This window comes from Rhynchophorus ferrugineus, unplaced genomic scaffold, assembly GCF_030347505.1.
Source record: "Rhynchophorus ferrugineus isolate W39M unplaced genomic scaffold, kcgeb_rfMv2 rfM9, whole genome shotgun sequence".
NCBI lineage: Eukaryota > Metazoa > Arthropoda > Insecta > Coleoptera > Curculionidae > Rhynchophorus > Rhynchophorus ferrugineus.
In genome coordinates, this window is record NW_027472588.1 from 10815441 (window position 1) to 10837568 (window position 22128).

A 22128-nucleotide genomic window follows, 5' to 3' on the forward strand; every position below is an offset into this window, starting at 1 on the left:
CGGAGCAAAGCGACTTGAGCTCTTGATTGCGCAAATAATAAAGTAATTAGCGCCTATCGATAACTTTTTTATTATCTTAAAAGTTTTAATATATTCATAGTATAGAAACTCTTATCGATAATAACAGCGAAAAAAACCCATTAATGTATCTATGAATTATTTTATTGTCATTGATTTTTTATCCCTCGACCTTTTGTTGTCGATATAGTCGAAGTATCGGAACACCGACCGCGTCCACAAAAGCCAAACTAATGTCGTGATTATCGTCATTCTTTTGTTCTTTCGAATTTACTACACTAATCTCTTACAATCAGTCAACTGATCTCGACATCTTTTGTGGTGGATCGGCCGGGTACCGCAACCTTGGACGGGCCCGACGCACAGAGAGCCGTCTAATGTTCTCAGGGAGGGCCGAAGATCATTCTAATTTTCGCTGTTTCATCGACATTACGAGAAAAGGTCGAGCTCCGACGATAATTACGAATTTTAATTCGAATTCGCGACCATATCGTGTGGAATTTACAAATAAATTGATATTATGCAAATGACAGCGGCGCTGGCTTCTCGTGCAGACCGTAAAAGTAATTTACCTTTCATTCCTACGTCCCGGTCACAATAGAGATACATTTAATAAATTAAGCGGGTGAAACAAAAAATCCGGACAATAGAAAAGAAATCCAACCAACAAAACTGTGTATTGTTGTTTGACTATTAACGTTCCCATGACATACTTGATGAGGAATAATCGATATTTATGTAATAACATAAATTGGTTGCGTTTTAAGTTTTTTCTTATTTAATATGTGTTAACAATAATGTTGTCAAACATGTTTTAATAGTGAACAAAAACGATTCAGAAGATTGTGGACATTACTAAAACTTATCGTCAGGTTGTATCAATTAGTATAATGTATGGGATAGTTTAATTATATTGATAATCTAATTAACATCTTCAAAGATACCAGATCTAGGAATCCTTGAGGTGTCGAGTCCTATAGCCTTTAAAATTGGTTGAGTTAAGAAATAAATAAAAAGGGTATTTTAAAGGACTCTCTAGACAATATCAAAAGCAGATTAATCGAAAATGCTGGATATATTAGGCTTATAAATTAGTTTTAAAGGATTTTTCGAGTAATGAGTAATGCTTCAAATTTACCTCTTCTATTATTTTTTGATGTCCAAAATGGTTTTTGTCCTCGGTGTCTTTTAACTTGTAGTCCTATCTAATAACCACTTTTAAAAAATTTAAACCAATATTCATATGTTGAAATCAATTGAGCATGGTTGGCATAAATTTCACACAGCATTTGATGCCCTTAAGCCACCTTTCTTCTTAAAATTGATGCGAAAAAGAAAAAGTTTTCGAAAATGAGATTTTGTCGACACAAATTCAGACATTTTTGACAGACAAACTTGACACATATAGAAAAATGAGATCTGTAAGAGAGGCTTCAACATAAAGAGATGAACAACGTGCGCGATGTAATTAAGTACATAACAAGACCATCTGTTGTGAATCTTTGAATCCCAATAGAGAAATATTGCATTAAATGCAAATAAATAGACAAACCCGAAATTGATATGTTAGTTGTTAAGTTGTGAATCAAAGAATATACAAATGTTTGATTAAAAATTTAATGCATATTGCGTCAGAACTATATTAAATATTAGGGGATCTAAAACATAACGTAATATAATTATAATGTCTTACAACTCAAAAATTAATATATACATTTAAAACGATATACAAATAATATGTGAAGTTGATAACAATCAGGAACATTGAACGTAACATTTCAGCTAATGATTTTGCGTAACAGATCTAAGATACACATATAAAAAAAACAGTCATTTATATGACGAAACGAATTAATATATAACTAGAACTGGTGTTATTTAGGTCGTTTTTTACCTCTTTCAGATGTCTATCAGTCAGAAATTATCGTCAAAAACTTAAAAGCTTTTGTAATGTATATGTACGCGGCTAGGCTTTACGTTGATGATAGTGATGACAATGTTAACTCAAATGTTTAATTGAATCGAATAATGGTAAAAAATGGGGTTATATTAAGTGCTTTTAATAACAGACATCTGTCAATAATAGGATGATATGGCACAATAATATGTCTATTGTATCGCTAGCCTCGGATCCCCTGTCTAATAGAATTAACAGTTGTAGAAATGGTTACCATTAGTCGCATAAATTATAAGATTATTTTAAAGTGTTAAAAGGTGGTGTTGAAAACAAGAAAGAAGAAGGTGATTGAAATCAAGAGCTTTAATTTAAGCGATTGTATCTAATCAAAAGGTATAACATAAAGAGTTTCCTTTTATATTTGGCTGAATGCCCTTTTTAACAATTTTACAATTTAAATGTATACTATATAACCTGGTGAATTTCGTGTTAACCACATATATCTAGCAAACTTTCTCCAACAATCATAATAGCCCCCTTTGAATGTCAAGAAGGACTTAAATCACTTCCCATATTAGTAACTAACAAGATCGTCTCACCATATAAACCCTGGACTGGAAATATTTGAAAACCAACATTAGCCAAGTGTTGATTGAATTTATTGATTACTTCCAGCGACAGCGTTTAGTGTATATTTTCTGCGTTTACTCTGAAACTACAGTATAGCTGATCCCCTTGCTGAAGGCAAGAAACTTTTAACACCATAGAACCTCTTCTAACCTAAAACAACTAAAATTATCTAAATCTAACTTTATCAGTTGAAAGTTTTTTCTTAGATCAGAAAATCTATGCCTGTAACACCAGATAATTACATAAAACCTTTAGCAGTATCGCTCTCCGGAGGTAGGCCAAAACCAAACCAGACCTAATCTGTAACTAAATCTATCCTGGTTGGGATTTAATCGATTTTTTCATCGAGAAAAAATAGCCTCGGATAATGTTATTTTAACGGCGAGTAGAGTGAAGGAATCTTTCTCCCCCTTACCTGTAATTTAACTTATTTAGAATGATTTTTTTTTATATGAAGCCAACTTTTTAATAATATATATTCGATTGATTTTTTCAGTTTCTTGCGGTGTTGTGGTATAGGAAACGTCTCGGTCTCGCTACTATTTACGCTACATTAACTATCGTGGAGAAGAGACGTATAAATCTAGAGACATTTGAAAATTATATTTGTACAGTTTTGTTTTCGAACATATCCTAAATAAACAGAAATTCTACTCCGCAATAGACGTCTATCCGTTGCAGCATCAAGCTGTGGTGGATGGCAATATCAAAATATCTGTCGTTATGGCGAACGTATTTCGTATTAAATGGAAATAAAGTTCCTACGAAAATATGTGGTCTTATTTATGTCCAATCCAGAAAGGATAAAAATAACATTTTATACGAGTTATTAGTAGAATATGGTTAAATTTTCTCTATATAAAAACATATAGTAGTTGCTGGACGTGCTGCAAACATATTATATTTATACTTACTTTCTGAAGTCTATATTTTTGTTAAGGCCAAGTTACTTTTTCCTACTTTTTGTAGAATTAAAATTAAATTAGACCACTTAAAGGAAAGTTGGGATTAAACACTTATATACTATACAAGTTTATGTGGTTTGGTTTGCTTCAATCTTATAATTTCATGCATGCTGTCTAGCCTCCACATTGTTTTGATTTAGTAACCTTATTTTACATTTTAAGGCGAAATCTTGGATAACCCAACATTTATGATTTATTATTTCTTTCATATCGAATTTTATAGCATTTTACGAAGAAAGGAAAAAAAACTGACCTAACTAAAAAACAAGTGAGTTATAAGTAGCATACTTAAGCTATCTGACTACCTGTTGACCTTTCGAAAAACGTTTTTTGTTGTTTGATGATCATTTTTGATGAAAAGCAATAGTAGAAGTTCATCTCAACTAACACCTGATCGATAAATTTAACGAACACCTGATCGATAAATTTAACGCTTTATCGACAGTTCCGGCACTGAGCACTGATTCGTCATTATTTCCATCAACTGCATATTATGTCGTGGTAAATACTTATTTTAGAGAACATATTTTTATATGATTACTTCATCAATTTGTCTGCCGAACAGCATCGGAGGTATGATTTTTCTCCCACTATCCCTTTGATCATTAAGAATTAGATGGTTTATGTATTATTAACTTTTTGGTATCGTCCTTATATTTCCAACTAGTTCCAAGTTATTTCAAATTATTTTGTTCTATATTTATATTATTTAACATAAGTATCCCTTTATTCCTATAGCAATACACAAACTTACTGTTACTAAATTATAATGTTTCACTAATAATTCATACCTTGTACAAGTATTATGATATTGTGTGCTACTAATTATTATTTCTATTAATATATGATTTTATTTTCTCACCAAACGCATTGAAGAACAATGTGAACGTAAAATTAACCTAAAAAATACCACCTAATGAAAGAATACATCCCTGATGAGCCTGTTTAAGCTTTATATAAGTTCTGTTTGCTACAGTCTTTTGTTTGACAGCAGCTTTGTCTGTTTAACAGAGGTCTTAAGGATACAGTGTCTTCAGCTACAGTGATATAAGCTCAATCTTCAGTATTCTTCATAATATAATATATCTCTAGAAACTGATGAATTTATCGATAAAATTTCACTCCACTTTGGAAGCTATTCTAGGTCCATCGTTTTCAATGACTCGTTGATGGGAAAAAGTACGTAACATACACACGAGTGAGAAACAAAGAGAAAGCCATATTTCTTAAGAAACACGCCCACGAATAACTTCATTAAATGGCATTGGTAAATATTATATATCGATTTAATCAACATGCTATTGAAAAATACTTTCTTAATCAGACATATTTATGAATAATATATATGCGAACGTTCTACGCAGCACACACTCGAACAATAGACCCGAACAAAAAATCATTAATTCCAAACAGTGCGTGTTTTATTCAACGATTGAGTTACAAAATCAGAAAAGTCACAATACCCGGTGAAAGTCAACGACATTCAGACCCGAACGGTCTATAGATAAAGGATCGTAACTTAATTAATAAAGTGATTGCCAAATAATACCAGACGCCAACGCATCGGCCAGCGATTTTTTTTCCATCCATTGTGAGTCGTTTTGTCGGAAATAATTCGTTATTTGCTCATCGGATGGTAATGGGTGCGTTGAAGACACAAGAGTCTAATTCTGGAGGGTCATGAGATGCGCAGGAGGATCTGACTCTGTAAGGTTGCTAGCTCTTGCAAATTATACGAACATTTGAAGACTAATTAATAAAATAAATTATCTTGAAATCACAATTTGGAGTCCAGAAAAAATGTAATATGCAGAATTTTTATAACATTCTTGATTTTAAAATAACGTTGATAGGAAAAACAATAAAATAAAACTATATGTAATTATTAATAATATAAAAACGTTACAATAACAAAGTTAAAGTTCTTGTGAATTATTCGAATTTACAAGTTAAACCAAAATATCCCTTGAAAGTCAACTTCAAAATTATTGTTTATTAATATTAATTACTGTCCAAGTTATTTACCCTTTTATAAACGTATTTAATTTTAAAATGATACTGGGAAATTAAAACAATGTGTAAGATAACAAACATAATTTACTTATCAATATATATAAATACAAGCATCCATTTGTCTTTAAAATTACTCAATAATATATTTGCACGGCACTAAAAAAATATCTTCATAGCTTCCTCATCAGATATGTTTGATATACAAAAACAATATGCAATTCAATAAAATACAATTCAATACAAGGAAGGAATGCAATTCAAATCCATATGCATTAAGTTCTTGTGTGAAATCTACACATGATAACTATATATCATGATAACTATATACTTTTAACATTTCATATTATCCTTCATTCATCATGATTACCATAAAACCTTCTTCTTTCAAAGTGATACCGATCCTACTTCATACCTTCCAGAAACTAACGTTGTGGTTCATATAACAGCACACATCCTGTATATTTTACCTCATTTACCCATGCTTCAATATTTGTAACGTCCCTTTTTTGCCTTGTACCTGTGAAATTCAACTTGGTTGCTTGCTGAATATTATATAAATCTTTACCTGTCCTTGAATCTAGCCTTGCCTAATTGTCGCTGATTATTATTAATTATTTCGGATTTCATTGATATAACATCCATTGATAATTCAGCAGCTAGATTGGCAACAAATTTTGCATCACATTTATCTGATTTTTTACCTCTCTTCGGCACACTCTTATAAGTTCCCGATCGATTAAACTCAAATATAGAAGTCAATAGAATATTTTTACGAAAATAGATATCACAACCTTAAAAAGTTAGGATTTAGTTGTTTTTTCAATATTATCTTTCCTAGCATCAAAATCTTCTTGAATAATCAGCGAGTTGTGATTTTGATGAGATGCTCACATAAAGGATGTCCAGTTATATTTATCTGTACTTTTACTTTTGCATGGGCAACTGTGATTAAAATATAATGAATTTGGTATAAAATGGAATACAATGTACAAAACTGAAATAAAAATTGCAGATAGGAATCTGAATGTAATATGCTCATATTCCTGTTCAGATTAAAAGTATAAACGTTTTTTGACATTATGGTTGTAAATTACCACCTACTATTCATAATCTAGATATGAACGGTACAAAAACAAAAAAACCCTCTCGATTTTTTTGCAAGTGACAACATTGCAAAATCAGGCGGAAATTACCGAAGTTTTCCGACTGCCGAATCGTTCTCTAGAACTAACTTATTACTATTGAATACACGCTAATGAAATCTCCGTTTTCGACTAGCGGCTCCAATTCTCTTCGAAAGGTCACTCTTAGCGTTGCAAAACCTGTAGAACGTCTTGTGCGAGAGATTGATTACATGGAACGGAACTGTGACGGGCAGGACGTAGATCACATGACGCCGTAACCATATCCTCGGTTAGAATTTCGTGATATTCCCAAAAATGGTCGTTATAAACTATAAATTTCGTGTTATTAAGGACTTGTGCGTGAGGCGGCTTGATATATAAGTAACAGGATATTTCTGGTCTAACTAGTTTGGTCTAAAGCGTAAGAAAATCAATCGCGGTTCTATATAGACTAGTATAATTATGATTATATAGTTCTTATCATTCTGTATATGGCTTAATAGTAGATTTAATTGGAATTTTTATTAGATGCCGTTGACTAATTCATGATATATATAATTTATGTTTCATTACAATTATCTAAAATGGTAATGGTGCCATATTTATTATATCAAGTCAGTAATATATGAAGGCGTTTATATATTCATATGACCCATCATTTCATTTCTTAAAAGTATCTCAAAATATTTTGTATCACATCCTTATGGCTCCAGTAAATCGAGAGTGTTATTTTTTGGTAGAAATCTACATATGCATTGCTATTTAAATTAACTAGCGATTACCAAATTCAACTGTTTCTCTGTAAAGGAAACCAATAAAAGCATAATTTAATATTTTTAAAACAATATTCTGGGGTCTTGCTTATGCTTTTTTAAAATATTAATGTCGATAGGGATGTCTAACAGTTTTATTTTGAAATATCTTTACAACTTCGTCAAGTAGCATCGTCTAAAGTTAATGAAGTAATAATGATATATACGAATATTCAGACTATACAGACCTTTTTGCGAATTTGCGAATGATTACACTGTGATTGAATGATTACACACACATTATGAATAATGAAATTGATGTCAGTGGTCTTAAGCTAAGACTTTATTTATAAACTTTATCATCGTTATTTTAAATTTTGGGTATCGAAAAGTATCAAAAATAAAACAAAAGGAATTGAGTTAGGATTCAAAAGACGCTGTTGGTTATTTGGAAGAAAATCTAAACTATCCTTATATAATAAGTTGCTGATTATTATGTACATACAAGCAGATACTCAAACTTATATGAACTGATGGAATTTAATTATTGGGATGTTCTGCGAGAAGTAATTCAATTGGTTCTGAATAATGTCCTGAAAAGTGTTGTGAATGCTACCAATACGAGCAATTACTTACCTTCAGATTCTTACTGTCGTAGAGTAAAACAAGAGATTCCCAACAGGACATGAGTAAAGTCTCTACTCGCCTCTAAATACTGAAATGCTGCAACTCTTAGACAATGAATTAAGGCACTGACTCAAGAGAACCAAACCTTGTGATCGCGTGTAGTTGTCTAGAGATGTGTAGTCAATGACAAAAACACCAAAAAGTGCTACTAACTTCTATTTTATTAGAAAGTAATAATAACAGAGTAAGGGCGATTGAGTATATTCCTTGATTGTAGCTGTAAAGACAAATTTTTAATTAATCGCCTACAACTAGTAATAATATATTAGTAAATTAAAAAAACATTGAAATCGAAACGTTTTTTACAAGATATATTATTTTTTAAAAGCATCGATCAGAATCAAAATTATTTGGAGTACTTCTGTAATTAACCCAACTTTCTAATTTTGTTTCAGATAATGCCAAAATAAGTGGTGAACAAAGACGAAGTTTAACACACAAAACCGACAATATGGAACTATACAACGGAATAATTTTGTTCCTTAGTGCGGTTGCCCTTTTAACCGACACCGTCTCCTCAGCCCGATGGTCTCACTCCACCTACCTTAGCCCGGACTACAGACTTCTGTGGTCTTTGGGGCCGGGACCCCAAGATATCACGTTCGAAGTTCAAGTGAGAACATTGGGATACGTGGGATTTGGATTTTCCAAAGACGGACGGATGGCCGGCGCCGATATGGTCGTGGGCTGGGTCGACCAGGGACAAGTCTATTTCCAGGTAAGCAGAAACTTTATCTAGATCTCCGTTTAATGAAGCTGTTACTTTAACGATACCGCTGTCGTTAAATTGATGCTGATGGACTTGACGGTTTACGTTTATAGACATTTTCGTGCTCGAAATTATAACCATTAATATCGCGTTTCATAACGTATTTTTAATTAGGTAAATGGTCGGTTTGTGTATCAAAAAATGCTGGGCAAACAACCGACGATCTAATGGAGAGCCTTCGTAAAATTTGATGGCTCGTTAATTGAGACGGTTTCGTCTTTTGCTGGCGAGGTGTCTTTTAGATTAGTGGTATTTCGGTGGTAAAAAACCACTTCGCTCGTTTTATTATGCAATTAGTTAAGAATGATTATTATACGGTGAGTAAATTGCAGATTTTTATGTTTCCCTCAACACGTTTCATTAAGTTATTATTTATATATCTTAGTCTCAAAATTTAGCCTGAAAATGATCATGTTAAAATAATCTCCGAGCTTCCTTATTACCATATTCTGCTTCTGTGACGAGATGGACATAGCCCAATGTTTTTGACACTTGATATATATCCACTTTTCATGGCCAGTAACAGTACGTCATAGAAAGCTCTTTCTTGTCAAAGGCAATGGCTGATCGTCAAAATATTGCAAACATCCATCATATTTTCTATTAAGTCAAATTGATTACATGATATATGATCTCACATAATATTTGTAATCAAATATCTCCTATAATTCCTAAGAACGGTATGGGTATATTGAAAGTAGTAAAATTCAGTGTGAAAAACAATGGTATTAATTACAATACAATACTTACAATAATATTATATACAGCTATTGATATAAAAAATGTTGCGTCTTATATTTATGATTATCAAATAGTATCCATCTATATATGCAATGGAAAAGATTTGAGACTGAAATCTGAAAGAATACGCTAAATAAAAAGCCCCACTTGTAGGGGACGATTTGTAAGATTTAATACGTGGGGGAAGAAAGAAGCCAGCCTTATTTTCGGTGACACTAAACAGAAAATGCCACAGCGACATAAAAATTATGGCTATACATATGAGCAGGAGACGGGGAAAATGGTGGAAACGTTTGCAAAAAATTCCGTCAGCGTAATCACACGATATTACACGAACTAACGGAGATTAACATTTTTAGGTTCAATTCTTTCATATAATTGTATTTTCGACCTCTTTCAGCTATCTATTAATCATCGATGTTAGTTTAAGTTGACTTTAGCAATTTTCTGCTGATAATTTACAATTGCCATGCTATTTGATAACGAATCAAAGGAGATATAATGACGAGTTTCAAATGCTTCTCACCTTTTAGTATGTAATTATGTATAATACTTGATCGATGACGAGAAAATCTAGATATAATTAAATCTAGATATGATTAAGATAATTACTGGATGAAATGACGTTTGCCCAAATGCTTGTTCGTTTGGCCATATCAGCAACTAAGAACCCTGTCCGTTATCGCCTACTATATAAAAGTAAAATATATACGGTGCAAGAACAATTAACAATATAATACTTTACTCTACAGATAAAATAAGTGAATAAACACAATACAGACGGTATAGTCTTATCAATAACTTCTTAACCGTGCTTATAAAATGAAAAATGTATTGCAGGCCAATACATTAGTTTTAGAGGATCTAATAGGTCAATTGAAAAGTTTCCGACCTACCATAGTATAACACATTTTTTGGTAAAATTAGTTTTTCTTATTCAACATAATTGCCTTCAAGGCTGATTACACTGAATATAGCGACTTTTCGATACCATTTTTGTAGTATGATTTGTCCTTTACTTCAAAATAGGCCTCAGTTTCGGCACACAGCACATACTGCTTTTTTCAGTATGTGTTATTTCGTCGAACAAAACCTTTTTCAGTGCGTTGAAATGAATTTGTACGGTGTAAATTGTATTTTCGGGAAGCTTTCATTTTTTAGTTCAATTTTCAATTTTTTTTCTCTACAGCGATGCTCTATCGATTTCAGCATATGAGTACTTGTTTTGATTTTTTATGTGATTTTTGTTTCGTTCGTTTGTAATTTTTGCACCAAAAACACCTTCTGGGCAGCTAAAAACAATTAGAAGTCGAGTATTTGAAGGCATTACTCGATGAAAATATCAATAGGGATCGCTATCGACTACAGCTGATGGGTTTAAGCCGAATAATGTGTAAACAACGGCCGGATTAGGAGCAAAAACACAACAATGTTATTCTTAAGCATGACAACGCTCGACAAATGTTGCAAGATAGGTGGAAACATACTTGGCAAACTTTAAAATGGGAAGTTCAATTTTATGCCAATTTTGCACAATGAAGCTTCGAATTTGAGAAGAAATCTTTAAAACTAATTTATAGGCTTAACAATAAACTGAAATATAGGTAAAATAACGATAAATTGATAATAATGCACAATACAGAACCTAATAATAAATAATAGCTCTAAATCTCAGTGAGTGATGTTATATATTTCGCCAGTCTCAGGACCAAAACAAAAATCGCTGTATTGTGGTGACTGGAGTATACTTCTCGATTACTTGCAAGCGACAACGTCGCCAAATAAGGCTAAGAATGGTTGAGAACCTCTACTACAACTTAGTCCAGAGAAGGTATAGAATCATTAATAATGGCCTTACTTGATCTAATTCAGCCAAAATAAAATATCAATACTGTTTTTGTGGCCGTTATTTAAACGCCTCTCTATTTAACGTCTCCAATAAACCTTGAACTGAAAGAAATCAATGGTAGGACTGGGAAACCGACAGAACGCAAAAAAACACCGCTTAATCCCGCCTGGAAAATCCTTAAAAGGCGACCGTTTTTAATTACGACGTTTAGTAGAGGGCGCTCGGGTGACCATTCTTCATCGCGCCGACCCTCGCACCAGTTTTCGTTTGCATCGCGTCTTTTCTCTCCTTCATCCGAGCGGAAGAATGACGGCGAACCGGCGTCGTTAGGCAAAACCGCCGCGTGTCTCAAAATTTGAGGTTCCTCTAATCCTCCTAATATCAATCAGGCCGGTCTCGCCGCGGAGGTCGTTCGTATTTTACGGACGCGGAGAAAAACCGGGACGAATTTTTTCCTTAATGGGACCTGGAGGGTCGTTCCTAATTCAGGGCGAAAATATTATTGCGATTTCGCCAAAGCGTTCGACGCTAATGACGCCCGAAACTTAAACAGAAAGGGAAAAGGGGTAAAGATAAATAAAAAAATAATTGAAAGGGATTCCGGATCTCTCCGGTTTTTTTCTCCGTTGCGAATTCGTTCCGCTTCATTCCGCTAAATTGACTTATTCAAATTTTCTCGCTCCGGACCATTTTGAGTCGTGTGGTGCTGGACGATATAAATCCGACGTTTTAGGTGTACAAAAGCTTTGGTTTATTTTTAGGGTACTCATTCTAGTCTAGAAAGTTGAAAATATCGATTTATTTTCCTATTTTTATTACAAAGCAATATCAAGATATTTAATTTTAAAAAAGATTTGATTCTGGGAAAAAATGTTGAAAATAAAACAATACGTGGGAAGAACATTGAAAACTGAACTTGTGATATTCAAAGCTTTATTCCACGTCATAACACAATTCTTCAAAGATTAGCTATTCCGGACCGACTTCCGAAATGCTCTTGAATGTTTGCTGGAACAGAAGTTCAACCGTCCCCTGGTCTCCGACTGACTATCGGTCATCCATACCCTCTATCTGCATGGGTTCTATCGAATACAGGCACTAAATGAGTTTTGATTGAAAAAAAATTAAATATAAATAGCACATCAGTGAATCTTCTGATGTATTCAAGTAGCTTGCATTAATTTTTAGGTTGTCTTTTTAATTGCAAAGCTGCTAATTAATTAATTTTTTATTGACACTGTGATTTGGTATTCGTTTTCTTTGTTGGAATAATACAGTCGGTAAATGATTCGAGCGTTTTAAGATTTGTGTTGACGTATTGACCAAATCGATATTGCTTCACAATCTCAAAAAATCGATTCTTCGATTAACCTATCTCAGATCGCCAACCTTATAATTGGCAGCCTTGAAAAGTTAGAGAGAGTATATATTGTCAAGTCTTCGAATGTATTAAGGTCATAGAATAACAATTCATGTATAGAGTGGTGGCTAAATTTTGTATGTTTTAGATCCAAGTGGGCGCACATAAAAATAATTTTATTTATTTGTTTCGTAAAGAGTCACTGCTTTATTAAAAATTGGACTAACCTTGATTGCTACTCTTTTACAATGATATTTTTTACGTTTTGATGTTTTTTATATTCATTTTGGGATTAAGGATGGTTGAAAGAAAATAATTTTTACATTTTCCGTGAAATTTTTCCAATATTTTGCTTCATAAAATCCTTAACCAGACTTCAACGCGTAATTGGCTAATTTGGTTTTACGCTTACGAACATATTTAACAGGTCAAAAGATGGCGCTACTAGAACTAAATCCATATGTTTTTAGTTAGCACTAACCCTCGAAAGATGCGTGTATAAATTTGACAACCGTCGGATTATTAGTCGTCGGATTATTAGTTTGTGAATTATAACCGTTTGAATGAAGCAACTTTTGTTATTGAGAAAAAAATCGATAAAAAGGAATGTCGAGTGTTGATAAAATATTGCATTTTGAAGAGAAAAATATAGTTAAAGCAAAAACTTGGTTGGATGCCAAGATTTCGGACACTGTCCCAGGAAAATCATCCATCAAGGATTGGTATGCTAAGTTTAGACGTGGTGAAATGAGTTCCGAAGGCAGTGAACCCAGTGGACGCCCAAAAGAAGTTGTTACCGACAAAAACATTAAATAAATCCACAAAATGATTTTGAATTACTGTAAATTGAAATTGAATGAAATAGCATACACACTGAAGATATCAACAGAACGTGTACATCATATCATTCACGAATATCGATATATCACAACGGATGAACCCTGACTCCATCACTTCACTTTGAAGTCCAATTGACAGTCATCCGAGTGGTCTTCACACGATGAACTCGCTCCAAAACGTAGGAAAACGCAACAGTCAGCTTGCAAGATTATGGTGTCTATATTTTGAGAGGCGCATTGAACAATTTTTATTGACTACCTTGAAAAAGGAAGGACCATCAACAGCGACTATTACATATCGTTATTGGACGGTTTGAAGGATAAAATCGGCGAAATACGACCGCATTTGAAGAAAAAGAAGCTGCTTCACCAAGACAATGCATCGTCCCGCAAGTCAGTCAAAACGGTTCATGAATTGGGCTTCGAATTGCTTCCTCACCCACTGTATTCTCCAGATCTGTCGCACAGCGACTATTTCCTGTTCTCAGATCTCAAAAGAATGCTCGCTGGGGAGAAATTTTCATCGAATGAAGAGGTGATCGCCGAAACTGAGGCCTATTTTGAAGCAAAGGAAAAATCGTACTACGAAAATGGTATCGAAAAGTTGGAGGGTCTCTATAATCAGTGTATCACTCTTGAAGGGAATTATGTGGAATAAAAAAACTAATTTTGGCAAAAAAATGTGTTTTACTATGGACTTCTCAATTGATCTCTTACTCATTAATTTTTACTTATATGGTCTAACGAATGCCTCCTGTTATTTATAAACATCGATATAAAGAGAAACATTTTTATATTACGTAAGCAGACCGAATTCTCCATCGATCCGATAAAACAGCGGACTATGTTTTACTCTAGAACGTAGTGTTGTAATTTTCCTCGAGCGGTATTTCTCCAGTTATATCGAAATTGAATTATCACGATTCCGATATTGCGGCAACGTTGCGGCGATCCTCTCACGGCTGCCGGTTCGAAGGACCATGTCTTCTCCAATAATCCGAGTTCGTTACGTAACTCACGTAAGGCCTGGGGGAACGGCGACGGGCTGTAATTTCGCCGTATCTGGATAGAAAACGTGATGATATATCTCGGTGAGAGACCCTCTCTGTCGGCCACCTTGACCAAGTCCGTACTTTATGGCGGTCGTATGTTAATCTGGGACATTTAGATGGAGATCTGAACGTCGCTACTTCTTTCTTGATGCCGACCGTTTCTCTACATGTGAAGAATGTTTTACGTTAGCGCGGCATCATGAACACGTCCGGGGTCGGTGAGGATGGTTGCGTGCTCGGTAAAGTTTCGAGAAATTGATAAGAGTACTGGGTTGGGAGACGAGTTTCTGTGACTGTGCGTGAATAAATAAGATCGAATTTTTCGGCGTGCATTCTCATTGTTCGTGAAGCCGTGAAATATTAACGAGTCGTTTAAGTTTATTTTGTCTGGGTTGGGTTGACACGATGTTAACGTTTTTGTTTTCATGTTCTTGAGGATAACTAGAATATTCCATCCACTTTACAGACAGAGTTTGTGTTATCCGATTACAATATAGAGGAAGAAAAATTGATAGCAAAAAATTTGCAATATTTGATACTGAAGAACCATACAATACTAAATTAAATGTTTTTTTTTGTCAAATTGTATCTGCTCAACACAAATTTAAATTGTATCTGCTCAACACAAATTTAAACGGATTTTTGATAACACTTACCATTTTAAATTTATGAAAAACTAAAATATTATAAAGAAATAAAGACAATATGAAAATTTTAAATCATATTTTTTTATTTCTATTATTAATTCTGTAAAAAAATCGTAATATATATTTACAAATAGAAAATGAATCAAAATAGCTCAGGTTTAAGAGATCAGGGGAAAAAATGAGCTATATATTTTGAAAGAAAATGACAAAATATTAACTTTTGCTCTTGTGTACAGTAGAATCCTCTTTCATTACAAACCACAGGTAACCTACTAACATTTTAGCATTCCATCCTCCTTGATAACTCTCTTCTATCTGTTTTATATCCGTTAAATTATCCAGGAAAGCGTTCGCATTGTTCATCACTCATCATTTCAACATTAGGGGCGACAAATCGAAATAGGAACGCAAGAAATGTATTTTTAAAGACATTCCACACCCATCGTTTTAAATGTTTGTAACAAGTCATTCTCAAAAAACTCGGCATTCTCAGTTCTAAGATTGTCTAAAAGTTTTTGAGTTGGTTTCTTTAGATATAAGCAAGCCGCAAACTCTTTCGCGGTAAGACTTTCATCCAATTCACTGTTCTTTTATAAGTTTTCTTATTTATAGGTTAACAAAAATGCCTTCTATTAATTTAGCATCTATCTCCAAATTTAGAGAAAAACAGTCTTCAGTTACAAAAATCCTTTACTATTCAAAACACGTAATCTTATATATGTCAAAAAAAATTGGGTCGCACTTGGGTGTTAAGAGTAAAGACTTATACACTATACAAGTTAATATGGTTTGGTTTAACAAGTTAATTTAATTTTTTATATTTTTATTTATTGTATCAATGGAGCCATGACAAGTACAACGTCTAGTACTCGTTAAAAACTATTATAAACACTATAAAACCGTAGTGAGTTAAAATATATTACTTTTTTATCAGTTGCCCCTTCTTTCCAGACTTTCCAGACTTCACTACCGTATAAATTCTATAGAATCCAAATTCAATTTTAAGAAATCTGATATCTGGAGAGAATACGACAGCAGATGAAAAACATTTTTGTTGATGTAATGGAAATTATATTGGTGACGCTGTAGTTTTGGTGTTACTTTTTCAAAATATAACATACTTTAATAGCTTTGATGTTTGATATCAGTAGAATAAAGTGACATATGTGTCAAATCATAACATTGCTTAATTAAGCCTAGTGATATTTGTTAGAAAAACCGGCAATTACTTTCCGGTACATCTGGTATAGCCGACACCATCATTAACGTTAAAAGATGTTCGTTGTCCAACAATTTCGTGAACGCTTTTATTCTGTTATTTATTCCTAAATATTGTTCCTTCGAGAAAAACGACCTGAAATTGAATATTCGCGCCCAAAAAGGGACGCAGAAAAAATGACGTTCGTCACCTCGGCCGAAACACAAAATCACCCGGAAGAAGGACCCGCATAATTCGGTTTTGTCTGAACCCACTGTTTAATATAAAATTTCCAATTTCCTGTCCGACAAAAGGCCCAATCGTGTTTATCAATCTATCCGTTAGAAGCAGAACGGAGCTGCGAGAGCTTTTTTCGGACGGGATAGGAAGGATTGACCCTTTTTATCTTTCGGTTTTGTCGTGGGATAAAAATCGTCGGGATTCCGCCCGGGATAAAATTGACACCGCAAAAAACTAACGATAATTTTTGATGATTTAATACCTTCGTCGACGAACGACAACAACAACGTTTCACCATCTGGTTATTTAACTCGTTCCTCATTAGTTAGGACGTTTTTAGAGAAGAATAATTGGACGAATAAATTACGAGAGGTGTGTTTTGGGTGGGGGGGAAATAAAAGAGATGATACGGAAAAAAATAAATTATGCTCTGGCCGGAATTATGATAAAAAAGACAAACAAACAAACAAGCTGAAATATTCTAGGTGGAAAGCGCTCCCGTGCTCTGCGAAAATTCCCCGTCCCGCTGCCGGGTCGACTCATCGATCTTTTTCCAACGACTGGGAGGACATTACGCTCCGCTCTAAATTCCCAGAACGGTGAGCTCCCGGCTCGGAGAGAGTGGAACGTACCTGTGCGATGTCGAATGATCTATGCGACCGTAGCGTGATGTCGATCTTTCGGCGGCTTTTGTCTTCTTCCGTTTTTATCTGACGAGTCAACACGACGTTACGAATGTTTATTGCGCTAAATAGAAATGAAAAATGTGTATTCTGCTCAATTTTTAATGTTTATAGCATTGGTTAACTCATATATAGTCCGCTCAATGAAACAGTAAATTCACGTCATCTGAATTGGTGTCAAAACATCGTAATATTGACGCATCAACTCTGAGTATTAGATCATTTTGGGTTTGTTATTTTAATTGTTACATCTAATGCATTTGCTAAAATGCATTAAGCTAAAGTTATATTATGAATGAATTATAGTCACAATAATTTGTAGGTTAGGGTTAAGTTTCATAATATTTATATAGAACTTTTTTCGACACCACTTATAAGGTTCGAGACGCGCTTTTTTATATAGTGGTAGGAGGCCTAATCCACCTAATTAACGATTTAGGCTTAGTCTTGTTTCCTTCGGTACAGTGTTTCCTTATAAAGTAATTTCGATATCACTGCATTTATCGTTAGTTTGTTCTGTTAATACCTGTATACATCTTGATAAAACTAGATTTAATTACTGCATTCTCCTTAATGAATTTGCCATATGCCCGAAAGAGTTACTATTCATTTTCTCATTACTCTAATTCATTACAATTAGACACATATGTGTCTAATTGTATGCATCTTAACAATAAAATTTCCACAGTTATCTTATATTAAATATGTACTCACCTTTACTTGTTTCTATTCTCATCACCCTATCTTACAAATTTGCAGCATTGAATCATATCACATTCGGAGGGTTTCATTTAAGTGAATAAGTAAGCTGTTAATTTCCAATCTATCTAATATTTGTTCACAATTCCATCATTTGTCAATTTCCTTTTTAATTTGTTTGATTGAGTTTGCCCAACCCGAAGGTATTATTAACCATCCCTATTCTTGCATGAAGAACAATATGTCTGTCAGTCAATTGTTATTCCAACATGTACCATTTTCCGTCAAATTTGTTTGTCTTGAAATATTAAGTTTTCCTTTTATTGTCTCTTAATACCTTAATATAATCTTATCTGTGGATGACTTTATAGCCCCTTTATTTATAAACATACGTGATGTTATCTACACTTTTATTATATATTCAAACAATCTGTAACTTATACATTGGATAAACTAAATTAACGAACATATAATATTGAGCACAAAATGAAATTGTGTGTTGAATTAGTAAAAATATCGCAAAATATCACTATACCCACTTATATCAAAAACCTACGTGCATTGGTTTTGAAATATGTAGGGTTCAAAAACAAAACTTTTATCTTTCCTCAAAATTATTCTGTCTTAATGAAAGAAATAGTGACTTGTAGTGATTAATTTTACTGGCAACACTGCCGAACATATCCTGTTTTAATTTAAATGTAACCCTTATAATGTAAACACAAGACGTCATATCAGATCATCAGCCAGATCGATTTCGATATAAGACCTCTATCCTGAAGAAACAACAACCAAAATCTGAATAATAACTTACAGTTTATTTTAAAATTATTTGTTAACTTACAATTATTTGTGGGCATTGACTGTATCTTCGTATTAAAATTTTACTTAATATATTAAGGCAAGAAAATAATGATGCTGGAAATAATAATTGAGGAACTTTAAAATTATAAATTTTAAAACATTATTGCAATGAAGCACCAATCATGTTCCAATGTACCACTGTTTTTCTACTGTTACAAACATTTTAAAGCATTACAATAAAGCGTCAATATATCTTTCATTTCCTGTCGTGTTTGAAACGTATATGTTCACTAGATGGCATGGATGATAACAATTAAAGTGAAAAGACCTTTTGAATTAGCCATTTTTAGCTTATAGGCGTTTGAAAAGCAGGCTTCCTCTTGTAACTTAGTTACCCCAAACTACTTTCCTAGTGATAGTGATCAGGTAACTGGGTTTGACATTCTGAAAACTAATAATTAGTTATATTACTACTAATAAATAAACCTTACGAAAAAGCAAGCTGCTGTTTCATCAACAGTTCAAAGACGGTTTGCTTGAATCCATTCCAAAGGTCACGATAAAATCTGAATACATATATTAATGCTGTTATAAATTAACGCTATACCTGTTTTTGTCAAGTAATACTTGTACAGTCTATCCTGCTTTCTAAGAATTAAAATAAATAAATCCAAAAATTTTATCGTAAAAACTAACAATACGCCTAAGATCATAAATTGGGTGATAATCTCCAATCTGACGTTCTGTCTTTTAAATTATCCTCGAATTCCTTCAGATCTCCTTTAACATAATTAATATTAAACCGGCCAAGAATATATTTTACGGTATGTCGTGATATTTTAAAAACGGAAAGGGATTCTGTATTTCCGTAAAACCACCAGTATCTTTGGATCTGTTTTTTCCTAAATATAGCCTGTAACTTAATTATTTTTATCTAATATAAAGAGTAGTTTTGTATGTATGAGCTTTTATCGCTAGAGAGCCGATGAAATTTAATGAACAATATGTGTAAAGTCATAAATCCAGTGATAATCTTCGATCTGGCTTTTAAATCATTCTTTCACATTCAATTTTTTTTAATTCAAAATCTAATTAATGCTTGACTGGTTGATGAAAACATTGTATGTTTAGTAAAGTGTGTGATAAATTATGATATATTTAATTATATAAAAAATATTACCAGGAATTTGAATTAACTTCGAGTAATTTATAGTGGATATTTTTACTTATGTTATATCGTTTTTGTAGATATTTATGTTGAATTGTTATATGTTATTAGGTTTTATATTAATTTGGTCCCTATAGTTTCAAAATATTCTCTATAAAAATTAAGGTGCTCTAAAATCAGGTAATTGGTTTTTAACGTGTGTAATTAATATTCAATTCGATATATTGATCAAAAATTCTACCATTGTTCGCTCTCGCTATCGTGATTAAGAATAAATCGACACTTTTTTGAATATTTTTTACTTCCTTCAGAGACTTTGGAAAAGAAAATAGTATTATGCCATTCAGAATCGATCATAATTTTTATTAGGATTTGGCTCTTGCTTGAAGATCCCTACATTCAATTTGTTTTGTTTCGAATTCATAACGTATATTTACTTCACCTGTATATATGTTAAGTATAGATTGCACGTATTTTTTTAAATTTCGGTGTACCAATTGATAAGAACCATTTTTGGACTATCGTCAAACGAAATAACTTCTTAATACTTGTCGAGCTAACGTCCAAGGATACTTCAATCTTATGGTATATCGTACCATGATCGGGCTTCATGAGATCAACTCAAGCATCGATTTTTTCTAGATCATATTAGCCGATTGCGGAAGAGCTTTATTCATCTTCTTCTTCCATTCACCATTGAATTCTTCAACCACGTTGAATGATATATTAACCCCTTTTTATTGCTGTAAATTGGCCTTTATATTATCGTATAAAGAATCATGTTAATCATAGACATTACACTGTGTTAATAACTTACGTTGAAACTTGTTAAATTTAATTATTTGACCAAACAAGATATTGACAGGGCTTAGTGCTACAAAGGACAGAAATACATTTAACAGAAATATTAACAATTAATTATCGACAATTTAAGATGGAAAAATTATTATTGATTAAGCAGTAAAGAAGTAAATGTTATATATGTTATGTTGTGCGACTATATTGTACCGCACTGGTTACGAATAACACTGTTATCTGAGGACCATCTGTTAAGAATGGTACTAATACCTATATTTATCAGCAGTGTTGCTTTGTATCGCCTCTTTTCGTATTTTTTTTTTCGTAACAATTTTTTGAAGTACATTAATAGTTTTATTTCTAAGTGGCGCAGTAGATAGGATCCCGAGGAGTTTATAAGGCGGTTCTCTTTTAAATTCCTTTAACCGGAATCAAATTAATTATGAAGAAGGGAAGACAGGTTGAAGTTAGATTGGCACGTTCCTAAGTTACACGAAGCGTTTGTTGGTGTAGTTAAGTGGAGTTCGGGATAAAGTAACGTAGTTGAAGCTGCAAGCCCACTAAAGGTAGATCGAAGGTGTCTAGCCATAAACTATTTCGACTAAAAATGATAAATGGCCGAAAAAGGTGGATTGCGGTAGCTCAATCTATTAACCCCAGGCTATTAGAATCTAGAGTAACCAAAACTGTAAAACCATTGCATAGAGGATCACTATGGAAATTTGTGTACAAACAGTGCTACTTCGAAGATCTCGAATATATATATATATATATATATATATATATATATATATATATATATATATATAGTGCTAATACGTCTATATGACTTCTACCTGCTTTTACCATCGGCGTAGCTTTGTATCGCCGTTGAGTCAGTCGCCTCTTCTTTCCGTAAAGTAACATTTTTTTTTATATTTTATATATTATATGCCCTTTCACACATATAGTGGTCTCAATATTTTAAATATATATATTAGTTCATAAAGCACGGAATGTTCAAATAGTGACTGAAACCAATATAAAGTGTAAAAATGTTTGTACTGGACAAAAAAACTGGTTGAAAATATGATCTAATTGAGCAACATCAGTTTTACGATAATGAGTTATTTCGTTTCTATGACGTTTAGTATTAAATAGTGCGCCAAGACTTAGGAAATGATGGACGCTGGTGGTCATTGTTAATTTACGAAAG

The 22128-nt window shown here is 33.0% G+C and overlaps 1 protein-coding gene across 2 annotated transcripts in view; it reads left to right on the forward strand.

Moving 5' to 3' along the window:
* olf413 (DBH like monooxygenase olf413) overlaps positions 1-22128 on the forward strand; it is a 177803-nt gene that overhangs the window by 41530 nt on the left and 114145 nt on the right. For both annotated transcript variants that reach the window (XM_076413598.1, XM_076413599.1), the window contains exon 2: positions 8482-8804. In XM_076413598.1, the coding sequence (XP_076269713.1) occupies positions 8538-8804 (267 nt within the window). In that variant the 5' untranslated portion in view covers positions 8482-8537. The remainder of the gene's footprint in view (positions 1-8481; positions 8805-22128) is intronic.